This window comes from Euwallacea similis, chromosome 6 (genome assembly GCF_039881205.1).
Source record: "Euwallacea similis isolate ESF13 chromosome 6, ESF131.1, whole genome shotgun sequence".
NCBI classification, from domain to species: domain Eukaryota; kingdom Metazoa; phylum Arthropoda; class Insecta; order Coleoptera; family Curculionidae; genus Euwallacea; species Euwallacea similis.
The window spans coordinates 6198310-6210365 of record NC_089614.1 but is presented as its reverse complement, the minus strand read 5'-3'; the positions used below and the strand labels follow the sequence as shown (position 1 = coordinate 6210365).

At 36.5% G+C, this 12056-nt stretch overlaps 3 protein-coding genes across 10 annotated transcripts in view; 1 reads left to right on the top strand and 2 right to left on the bottom strand.

The window, feature by feature from the left end:
* The first annotated feature begins 660 nt into the window (after nucleotides 1–660).
* LOC136409372 (congested-like trachea protein) lies at nucleotides 661–4809 on the top strand. Its single transcript, XM_066390825.1, has 4 exons — nucleotides 661–837; nucleotides 933–1362; nucleotides 4360–4536; nucleotides 4597–4809. Exons 1-4 carry the CDS (start codon nucleotides 745–747, stop codon nucleotides 4800–4802), a joined length of 906 nt encoding a protein of 301 aa, XP_066246922.1. The 5' UTR covers nucleotides 661–744; the 3' UTR covers nucleotides 4803–4809.
* On the bottom strand, nucleotides 1357–3935 carry LOC136409369 (toll-like receptor 13). The gene is made up of 3 exons (XM_066390823.1): nucleotides 3818–3935; nucleotides 3592–3738; nucleotides 1357–3529 (listed from the first exon to the last, which is right to left on the bottom strand). Exons 1-3 carry the CDS (start codon nucleotides 3866–3868, stop codon nucleotides 1598–1600), a joined length of 2130 nt encoding a protein of 709 aa, XP_066246920.1. The 5' UTR covers nucleotides 3869–3935; the 3' UTR covers nucleotides 1357–1597.
* Nucleotides 4810–6361: 1552 nt separating the features above from the next.
* Nucleotides 6362–12056, bottom strand: part of LOC136409365 (latrophilin Cirl-like) — a 63450-nt gene continuing 57755 nt past the window's right edge. For 4 of the 8 annotated variants that reach the window (XM_066390802.1, XM_066390801.1, XM_066390806.1 and 1 more), the window contains 5 exons: nucleotides 11081–11119; nucleotides 10441–10609; nucleotides 10123–10362; nucleotides 8303–8569; nucleotides 6362–7957 (listed from right to left, as the gene is read on the bottom strand). In XM_066390802.1, coding sequence (XP_066246899.1) covers nucleotides 7244–7957; nucleotides 8303–8569; nucleotides 10123–10362; nucleotides 10441–10609; nucleotides 11081–11119 — 1429 coding nt within the window. In that variant the 3' untranslated portion in view covers nucleotides 6362–7243. Of the gene's footprint in view, nucleotides 7958–8302; nucleotides 8570–9968; nucleotides 10363–10440; nucleotides 10610–11080; nucleotides 11120–12056 lie in introns of all 8 variants that reach the window. The other 4 variants (XR_010752176.1, XM_066390804.1, XM_066390803.1 and 1 more) reach the window with 4 other exon arrangements.

The following is a 12056-nucleotide window of genomic DNA, read 5'->3' as shown; positions in this document are numbered from 1 at the left end:
TGGAAGATAAAAACGTTCAAAAAAGCGCGTAATTTGATAAATTATATAAATATCTTAATAAAACGAAGAAAGAAAAAAGCACTCAATTTCTAGCATTTTACTATTATGACGAATTCGTGAATTAATATTTTAGTATACAGGGTGCCCCGAAAGTAAAGGGGCATACTTTAATCGCGTATAAAAAATCGAAAAATGACAATACAGGGTGTAACAGTTTGAAAATGGTGTTCCGTCCATTGTGGTATTGTAAATGGTGACTATTAAAAAAATACAAGTAAGGGTTGAAATATCAAAGGCATATCTTGTTAAGGCAAACGGTCCAATACCGTGTCACTATTTCCACATTTGTATAGATATTATCCTGTAGGTACAATTATCAAGACTGATTTGTTTACACTAAGAGCGGCACTCGTAGAACTCGCAGCAGTATGCTTAGAAAAGATAACATTGAGAGCCATTTTAAAATTTTTACACTCTGAATTTCGATAACGATGCATTTTTAGTATACAATTTATACAGGGAAACGGTGCTACTTTTTATGTAGATTACATGGCCTTTGTGGTCAAAGTATAATTATTTATTTTTGGGACAATCGGTATAACAAATCATCCAAATGGAACAACGTGGCAACACCGTTTTCCAAATGTTCGATGCAATGTTGTCAGTTCTAATGTTTTGGTTCTGAGGGTGAGGTTATGTCATGTTTTAGCCTCTTAACAAATTTTCCCAAAAAATTCTTAAAAAATGAGTGACATGGGCCCAATGGAGTACCTCATTTGTGGAGGCTTTGGAGGTATATCTACTATTCTGGTGGGACATCCCTTAGACACAATTAAAGTAAGTTGACAGCTCACCATGTACGTATTGAAACCCCCAAAAATTAAGACTTTAAAGTTTATTAACTAGACACAATTATTTTACAAATCTTACAGGTAAGATTACAAACTATGCCATTACCTAAAGCTGGTGAACTAAGTCAGTATGCAGGCACATTAGACTGTTTACAAAAAACTTTAAAATATGAAGGCCCTTTGGGTTTATACAGGGGCATGGGTGCCCCTCTGCTAGGCGTATCTCCTATATTTGCCCTTTCATTCATGGGGTTTGGTGTGGGGAAAAAATTATTTTGTCCAGAAGATCAAAGACTACACACCCATTCACAATATTTTGTGGCAGGGGCCTTTTCTGGAATATTCACTACCTTTATTATGACCCCAGGGGAAAGAATCAAATGTTTACTTCAAATCCAAGGAGTTGGTGGCAGTAAACCTTACAATGGTCCCATAGATGTTTTTATGATGTTATATAAGCAAGGAGGTGTTGCTGCTTTGTATAAAGGAATGGGAGCAACTCTACTTAGAGGTAAATATGTAGTATAATTATTTACATGATAGTTATCTTATGCAATTCATACATTTGCAACTTTTCATATTTCTACTTTCTAAAGCCTGGTCCTGATAAAAGCAACTAAGAAAACCTTATTTTGACACAATGTTTGTGATTTCACAAAGATATATACACTTTCTGTAATTCTTGGTTATGAGGCTCACACTTAAAATAGACACACTTTGCACTTAATTTAGTTTTCAGTAAAATGTTATAATGAAACAGTTTTCTTATCCTTTTTTCCAAGCAATGATATATTTATATGAGGCACAGGTAGACGATTTGATTCCTCTGACTGAATTCTTATGTTGTTAAAGTCATTTTCGATATCGCTATCCATTCCATAATCCTCCAGTTTCATTTTATTTGCCAAAAGAGTTTTGCTCTTCAGCTTGTACTTGATATAGTTGCTTTTTCTCACCTTTGCTTTCAATTTTTGATTTTGTGGCCTAGATATTTTAGTAACAACTGTGGTCCTAAAGTTATCCTCAATACTATTGCTATAGGGTTTATTCTTTTTTATTTTTGGTTTGTAATCAGGGCATTTTAAAATCTTCCTCATGGCATGAAATACGCTCCATTTTTTGTATTGCTCAGGTTCAGTGCATCTTGGTGAAACCCTTGTGTCATAAACATATTTGAATTCAAATTTATTTTCAATAGAGGCGCATGCCAGGCCTTTGTCGTTGGGAAAGTCGCAACTTTTCAAAGTTTTTTGCTTGATTCTGCTAGCAATAATAGGTTTCCATTCACTCATTTCACAACTGCAGTGCCATGGATTTTCGTTCAGCCTTAAAAGTCTTGGATATATCTTGGAAAATATATCCCTAGGAAGAGTCCTAAATTTATTTCCATTGAGGTATAACTCTCGAATATTTTCCAAATCGTCGAAAACACCTGAAGGAAGGTACTCTAATTCATTCTTAGATAGATCTAAGTATTTCACTTTGTTCAGCCCAAGAAAGCCATCCATTGATATATTAAATATTTTGCAATTACTCAATATTACAGTTTCCAAATTGGGGACTTCCTGAAATGCGTCAAACTCAATTTTACCTATATTTCCTGTTATGATCAATTCCTTTAGCTGTGGCATTCCTGAGAACAACTCCCTCTTCAGCAAAGGTACATTCACATTGTTGATAGTTAAGATTTTGAGCATTCTTAGTCCTGAAAATGAATTAGGTAATAGAGTTAGAGCCATGCCCTCGCTTCCGATTATAAGAGAATCTGTAGTATTCATGACCTCAAATGTGTTTGGAAAAACAGTACTTATAGGATTATTAGCGAAATTTGCCAGTTTCAGTCTAGGGAATGGCGGAAACGATAACTCGGATAAATGAGTAAACTCGTTGTATGTTAGATCCAAGTATTCCAACTGCAGTAATCCAGCTAAATCAGTAATTTCGATATCTAAGAGTTTGTTATGAGCCAAGGAAAGACTTTTTAAACTAGGGGTGCCATAAAAAGCAAATGCTGGTATAAAAGTAAGATTGTTTCGTTCTAAATTCAGAAATTGCAGGTCATTGAGTCCATCAAACATCTCCCAATGAATGCTGTTGATTTCACAATTGGCAATTCTTAGCAACAATAGCCTTTTGAAGCCTGTGAATAGAGGAATTTCTCCACTGGTTTTCCGTTGCTCTTTAAATACCTCATATGGAACTATTTCTTCGTTGTTTGACCCTTTTTGGATAATTGTTATAGGGTGAATTCCATCTACCTTTCGCACGTACTCAAAAGTTATATTTTCACTTTCCTTCAATACCTCTAGGAATGACTGAATCTGTTCTTTTGAGTTTTTCACTAGTACCCTTTCCAAATTTAAAAAGTTCAAATTTTCTAAAGCATAATCTATATGGCACATTAAATGATTATCAACATCTTTGCGAAAAATTGTCGGTCCTATAAGTTCAAGACTTAGGAGTTTATCAAATTTACTTAACCAGCTAAATTTTATAGTCTTGTTTCCTGATTTGTACGCTTGGATAAAGGTGAGACTCTCGAAGTTCGATGCTAATGACTCAATCAGGTCCAGAGGGTCGGTTTCAGTTTGGAGAATGCAGGTTGCCGCCCTTACAACTATGCTTCGATGACCTTCTTCCAGTAGCTCTATAGGGTCTAAGGTTTCGTCGTACACTACCTAAACAGGATAAGAATCTTTAACTAATGTGACTCTTTAATCGACAATTTTTTTACACCTACTTCATTATTCTCTGTGGTTTTCACTTCACCTGGAACAGGCTTTATTTTCTCTTTCTGCATAAATCTGTAAATTGCCGTCTCAGTTAGAGGTTGAAGCTGACAGGTGCAAATCAGAGGACATGTCGATTCCCTCTCCCAGGCGTAGCACTAAAAGGTCGATGTATTAGAGCGCAGAAGAAGGCATTTTTATATCACATTAAAAAGCTTCGAATTTTTAGTCACTTACACTAAAACTGCAAAATACCAGGATGATTGCCAATTTCTGATAATAATCCATTTTTGAGATTTAATTTATTTCACCGAACTGCCTGAGAATTGGTAAGTGACTACCATGGTGTAGTATATTTTACAGGATACTGACACCCACATATTTCCGTAAAAGCTGAAATAAAATTCGAAATAATCTCTTTTTATCTGTATAAAGTAATGTCATTTCATAAAAGAACGATATTCCTGAGTTGAACATGTTTAGGGAGATAAGCAAATTACCTGAGTGCACTCTGAAAGACATTTAACAAAGTATTAATAAAAATGGCTTTTTGTTTAAAGATTATTTAAGGAAAAACTTTAAACGAATTGCACTGTAAATTACCTACATCTGCGTAAAGAAACTTAAAAACTTTATATATTTTAAGGAGGTGGTTCACTGAAACTTTCCCGAGAGCTCTTTAATAATTTAAGTTCTTTCTATAGTTAACTCTTTCGAGTGCCCTTCGTGCAATGTAAACATCTCCGTTTGATTATAAGAAAGCAATTCTTTTATTTCAGACGTACCTGCGAGTGGGGTATATTTTCTAACATACGAGGCGGTGCAAAATTACATAACTAAACAGGGTGAACATCAAGCCAGCATTTTAGGCACGATACTTAGTGGAGGGACAGCGGGAGTTGCCAATTGGTTGGTTGGAATGCCTTCCGATGTCCTTAAGAGTCGTTTGCAAACAGGTATCTACTGATTTGGCTCAAAAATTTTGGTGGAAGTACTAATAAAATATTTAATTTTAGCGCCCGAAGGACGATACCCACATGGGCTAAGAGATGTGCTCAAAGAACTTATAGCAACCGAAGGACCCCTGGCTCTATATAAAGGAATAACGCCGGTCCTTATTAGAGCTTTTCCGGCGAACGCGGCGTGCTTTTTAGGATTTGAATTAGGAAAGAAGCTTTTGAACTTAAGAAGAGAATCGGCAGATCTAAAACAAGGGACTTAATGAAACAAATTTTATTTATTGTTGATTAATTCGTTTATAATAAAGAATATTTTTTTATATGCTTTTTTTTCTTGTAAAATAAGATAATTGATTATTTTTTTGTAAAGAACACACATATAGTTTTTATGGACAACTTTTATGAAATACAAAAACTTTTCATAAAAGTTACGATTTGTCTTTGCATCTGTTCAAATTTTCTATGAAAGGTCGAATTGATTGCTGGCCAGTACGGATCTATGTTATCGAAGAATCCCTAATGGAAACTATCTTCCACGGTTTACTTTGAACATTATTCATAATATTAAATTTAAATGTCTGAAATTGATTACAATATAAAAAAGATACCCCGAAATTGTTTACCAAGTTTGTTAAGGGAAGTTAGAACTATATCAAACGAGATGTTTTATGATGAAATTGATTGATTATAATGAAATAGGCCTGAATAATACAACTAATCTTTTCAATCTGTCGACGACATTCCAGGAAAAATTTTACTTCACTCCTGGTTCATTTGCACAATGGGTTGCTCCCGATGTAAATAACTCTCGCAACGTTCATATAGAGCGTGTCTGAAACTCTAATACTCTGAGCTCTACTGCTCTAAGAAAACAAACTTAAATTCACTATAAAACTACATTTAATCCTTGTTTTCTCGATTTGTGATATGTCTTAGTCAAACATCTTACACTGGTCGTGAATAATTACCTTAGTGAACGGAGTGTTTCAGATGTATGGAAAGTGTAGAAGGTTTGCCCCGTTTTTAAAACAAGTCAGATATATAAAACTATCAGCTCATCTCAATATTTTTTAAGTGTTCGACCTGATTACGTATGATTACATCTATGTCTTCCTGCGGATTCAGATTGTTCCGCAACAGTATGACTTTTTCGCTTTTTTTTTAGATCTATAATAATAAACCTTCCTAATAAAAAAGTTAAGAGTCAGCACATATCGGAGACAACTCCGCAATTCCATATATCGGACGCTATGCTAAAGCTCAGCCTGGCGTAGTGTACTTTAACTTTTCTAAGACCTTTGACCAACTTAACTCTAATACCCTCATCTCCAAGCTAAGAGAAGAACAACCAAAGGTATCAAGCTGATCTCCTTTAAAATTTATTACATCGTATCTAACGGGTCGTAAACAGTTAGTGGCCGATAGAGGCAGATAATCGACACTGCTCCCCTTGGAGTCCCGCAAGGTTTTGTTTTAGGGTGTCGCTTATTTAACTAATTCATGAACGACATTTCTTGTATTCCTGATTTTACGTTTCTCGTATGAACGACGATGTTACGCTCCTCCTTAGAGTTGAAACAATAAATGGTTGTGGCCTACTGTAGGCCAATCTTCATTGCATTTGATAAGTGGTGGTATAAAACGCAGTAAACTTCGTTAGACCGCGTTAAGAACCAAAAGCCGAAAAAAGGACTTGCTTGGATACACGTCTACAAATCGTGCGAGTATGCTGGCCCGTTCAATTTAGTGGTTTATTCGGCGTTCTGTTCGTTGAACGGTGTAATGTTTAGGTCTGCACGAAGCTTTAGAAATAAAACCCAAATTCTGCAGTTGCCATTTTTATTTAAATATTTACAAATCCGTGCTAGCTAAGTCTTAACTTAAACAGCACTACAAAATAAAACAAGACAATTTTTATTTACAAATAAATAAAGAACAATTGATTTTCATCGCTAAAGTATGTAGAAATTTGAATTGCTTTAGTCAAGGACCTAGAATACCAACAATGATTAACAGGTATTGAAATTATTACGATGCCAATATACAGGGTGTTCATTTTACATTTACTCGACAGGTTAGACATCAACGTTCTGCATGTACATTAACAATGGCTAAAGTAATAGTTACAGATCTGATTTAAGAGGATTCGTGTTAATTTTTTTACACTTCCAAAACTCAACTTTAGATTTCTAAAATATTACACACTAATCGAGCAGTTAAGAAGAGTAAATTACAGGTGCGTTGGGTAGGTCCCTATATGCGTAACAAATATTTAAAAAGTTACAATAATTTCATATTACTTTACGGAAACTATATATACGGGCTTACGTAACCCTATGATTATATAAACAAGAAACTTATTGCAACGAGTTCGTTTCTTTTTCGACCTGTAGTCTTGCTTAGAAGAGCTCATAAATTATCGAAATTTCGATTTTTTTTACACTATGAAAATTATAAACGAAACAGTACGTACCCTCCCGAGCAACACTACAGTCTGTACCTAAGGGATCACGAAATAACCTAACAGGCTGACTGGAATAACTCATACATAATAGTTCCACTTTTTTTTATAAAATAGTCGATTAATATAAAATTATCACTTTCTTTCATTCAAGCTGAGCCTTACTAACGAAACTACTAATTAATATGACCAAACAGTCTGATCATGCGATAATCACAGATAATTACTTGCGAATGGCAGTTTCTAACTTTCACTATAAGGGGGAAGGTGAGATAAAGTTCGTGACACGTAATGAACATCTAAATGTTGAGGGGGGAACATCTCCTGAGGTTCTAAATGACACACTACAGTTTCTCCGTCGAGTACAGCCGCTAGTGACCTCATCGCTGCGTCACCTTGGGGGGTACGGTACGGAAACCCCACATTGTTGCACCGCAGTCTATAAGAATCCATTTCTTTATTATTTCCTACAACTTCCAGAAAACCCCGCTCGGTTCCTGGACTATACGGAATTAAGGGTCTGTGATCACCATAAGACCTCGAACTTTGTCTGCTCATGTCGCTTTGTCTCTTAGCATCCTCGTCGCTCATATCGCTGACTTGAATCTCATTTCTGTCGATTTCTTCGTATACAGGATCATCTTCAGAATTCAAGTAACCTCTTGGATTTTGGCCATCGTAAATTTCCGTATACGTATGTTGGTTCCAATGGAGAGGTTTAGTCGAATTTAGCTTCTTCCGCCCTGTTGCGACACAATGGGTTTGCTGACCACTTGGACGCATTCCGTATTCTGAGAAATTGGCTTGATGACTAGGGGGGATTTGACGTTGGTTTTCTTTAGCCAAAGCGGCAGATATGCGATGTGCCTCTGCTATTATCATTTGAGACCTGGGAGATTCTTCTTGTTCCGATCCTCCATGACCAGAATCACGGCTGTATGACTTAAAAGAAATGTTCTGAAATATAAAGAAATGCTTCATCAGCGATCGAATTTTGATTTGGATCATAACGCAAATTAAAACTGCTATTCATATGAATAGCAACCCTGTTGATTAAAAAGTGCTCCTCATATGTGAAGTTTCAAAAAATATCTTGATCGGAACATCCTTACTTCAAAAATCATGCCGTAAATAAAAAATATTAGAAAGAAAAAAGTCTTCATTACATATGCCCAGTTCAACTGTCCATCAATCTGGTGAACTACGAGAAGCCTCAGATTCTTATCGATTTGATTGAGGCATTTGCCGAAGGTACATGCGTTTAATAAAGTGAAAATCTACAAAGCAGTTAACAGTACGAACCTTCCAGTGTAAAGGTTTGTGCAGAGGACCCCAGGTTGAAACTGACTTAGGTATATTGGGGTTAATAATGGAGTTCTTATAGAAATTGCGAATGTAGGGAAGAGTGGAAGTGTTAGGGGCTTCTAGGTCGGGAGATGGAACGGAATCTGTGGGACGAGGGGGGCGAAACAGAGTAGCAGCCATGTTGGCCGATGTAGATGTGGGTACAGGCGTGCGACATGCTCGATTCACGTTCGTACAGCTCTGGGAGTTCCAACTTCGCTGCAACTGAAAAGTAAAATCGAACCGTCACCAACTATTCAGTCCCTGAATCAAAAATCTTAGGTCTGCAATTTCATTTTCATGTGTTAATATTAACTCTACGATTGTAAATACACTGTAAAATCGCTCTAAACTATTCATTAACACAATTTTAAACGCATCCACTATAGACTAAACTAAAGAATGGAAATTGCTATATTAACTCTATTGAAGTTTGATAAATCTCTGGATGAATAAACCGATGCAAACAAATGAAATATAATGATGGCCAGTGATGTGAAATTGCAGTTCAATTGATCTTTGAATAAGGGGCACATTAGAGTAAGCGAAAGCGTTAGTACAGTTCCACAACATGGGTACCACCTAAAGAGGCATGCCAGATAGAGAAGGCGACAATGCGGGCACCACCATAGCACTCCACAGTTAGTAAAAGCTTCAGCGTATTTTGTGAAAGATTTCTCCAATACTTGTACCGAGAGAGGTTGTATTCTTATTACGTACATGATGTTTCGTAGTCTGACTATAGCGGAAGGCCTTTGCTCTTGAAAAGAGAGAAGTTTCAGAATAAAACTGAGGGTGACATAGTTTACAATGCAGTTCTTGTCGATTTACGTAGAACTATCGATTCTACTAACAGACCAAAACACGTTACTAAAAATGTCCCTAGGAACATTAACTCTACTTGTGCTGGTAAAGTTAACCCAAAGAATGAAACTACTTTCGCCCCATAAGGAAAGTTTTAAGTTTTTAAAAGTTCCATTCAAATAAGTCGCAGGTTCTCTTTTGTTATAAACACTTTACTTATATGCTTCTATTTACTGTATAGAAAGGAAATTCTAAATTTGTTGAAGACGTAGAAATATTCACACTCCGTGGCGTTAGTTTACGTAATTTACTTTTAAAGTTTGCAACGATATTTCTACATCATAATGAAATTTTACGCGCTCTTTCTGGATGATTTAGGAGCTTCAAAACTTGTAGTCAAGTATTATTAATGACACAATTTAGCTACCGACCAAAACTTTCCTACTGAGCCGTGTGCTAAACGACTAGTGTGATGTAGTGTTTAGAAAAATAGTACAAACAAGGAGACAGACAGTCGAAGTACACAAATATTTAACGGAAATGATTTGCATGATAGTTGTAGAAATAAGCAAACAAAACCATGAGAAGGACGCAAAAACAATGATTTGATATTTAAAGTGCGTATACACTAGACAAAGCTACATTGCCATGTAACCTCGTTTTTAGGCTAAATAAGCAATTTCTCAGACACATTGCTTATGAGTCTTCATGTCACGAACATAAATAAGTAAGATATTTTGAGTTGTTCGTCACATAATCGGAAACTTTGCAAAAATCAGCTAGCCTAGTGTATACACGCAAGTTTGAACATCATCTGTACCTTGCTGGGACACGTTATGCTGTCGATTGTGGTTGGTCATGGTGGTACTAGCATTGTTCAGATCGGTTCGAGACAAAATCTGCACTAGTGCCGTAGGACGCGCATTATTTAGATTATTCGAGATCACTATACTGTTGTTGCTATTGGTACCCACACTTGTTCCGTGAGGCGTTAACACAGAATTATCCGTGGAATGAGAGTTGGTTCCACCAGATGGGTTCCCATTTGAACCAAAGAGGCTCGGCCTTCTTTCCTTTCCGGGACCACCGGATGTTGTACAGCTGCCAGTGTTTGCGCTGCTGCTGCCACCAGGCCCGCTACCCGATTTCGAACATCGGAGACATTTTGGCAGCCAAGAATGTCTTCGTATAAACTTACGATATTCTTTTCGCACCTACGATGGAAGTATTCCTCATTTAACTTCACAGTCCAACCACTAAACTAAACCAGGCAGCGCAAGAAGTTAACTTACCTTTTCGTTCTGAACACAGTGGAACAGGAAAATAAAGAATCCCTGCAACGAATTGAAAATGGCAAACACATATGCCATCGCAAGCGATTCCTGGTTAATGTATAAAAATCCGGAGACCCAAGTCAATCCTAGTAGGAAAACTAGAACGAAAGCTCCTTTCAACCATGCCCTGAAATGTTTACTTAAGTTACCGATCCAGTTCTTATTGGACTTGAGAAATGTTTGTTTTTGCTAAAATCTACACTTCGGAGACAGAATGTCTAACATGCCTTTTTAATAACATGCCAAGTTTGTTTTAAAGCTTATTTCGCTTAATAACCCTTAAAAATGCCTGCCAGTGACGACTTTGCTGCAAGAAATTTGTTGAAACAACATCTTATGCTAGTATTACTGATCATTTTTCATGTATAGTCACTCACACGCAAGTTATAGGGAGAGCATGGGATACAGTGGACAATGGATTTTAGGGGACATTTAACTAACCAGGGACGACTTTCTAAAATAAAAATGAGTTGCTTTAGGTGTGTTATCCTGCGTCTTTATAGGTAGATATGTGATGAGTTATAAAAAAAAACAAGACAACATGTCCAGTGTACCTCAAGTCTCCCCCTTGTGTTAATGTTAGAAAAAGTGTCCTTACAAGTCAAATTTCATTCGAAGTGCATTTTCTTCCTTTCCACTACCAATGTAAGATCGCCATGCAAGAAAAAGAATATATTAGAAACGTATTTACACCAGCAATCTGAGAAATGAAGATTTTTAAGCTATCGCATAAAAACTACAAATAGACAACTAAAATACTCAGTTCTGCTTTGAGATGTAAAATATTTCAGGAGGTGCTACAGTACCTTAACAGTAACTCATTTCACATAAAAGCATCTTAACTGTTTCTTTGATACAACATGTCCTATGATTTTTTTATTAAACGGCAAAGACCGCTGATATTATAAGGGCTACAACGAATATTACTATAGAATTGGCTCAGCACAACATTTTTGCGTGGAACAAACAATCGTTTATTGTTTAGAAAACTTACAAGAGGAACCATAGTTTATAGATTAACTTCTATCGTAAATTGAACTTATTTCGGCGAAAAGTTGAACCGCTCATTCCCAGCCCTTAAAAGATGCAATAACGGCAATTGCACAAAAATTACGTCATCTTATGAGCAACTTATCACCGTTGTTATTTGCTTAATTGAATGATTTCCCTTCTCAGAGTAAAGCAGGTTTCGCAAAGACGATGTAGCATCTAGACGTAGATAGACGTAGAATTGGACGTTTAAAACCGTCGAAGATGTTCCATCATTCCCCCATTGTAAGCGAATAATCAAAACTGTAGGTTTGTTTACAGAAAAATGCCTCGCTGTTATTCGAGCGAAGAGTATGTAGAATTATAGTTATGCTAATGACAACGCATCGGAAGTTGTGACTCTGTTCGCGAATACCGTCGTTGAGTTTCAGTTTCCTGAACATCGCACCTTCGAAGCCACTTATCTATCATACCTTGAGGGAAACCGGACCCGGAAATAAAGATTCCATGCCTGACGTAGTCTTGCCAGTAAACTTATTGAATTTTTTCGATGAAAATCAGCCTTCAAGTGTGCAAATTGCCGA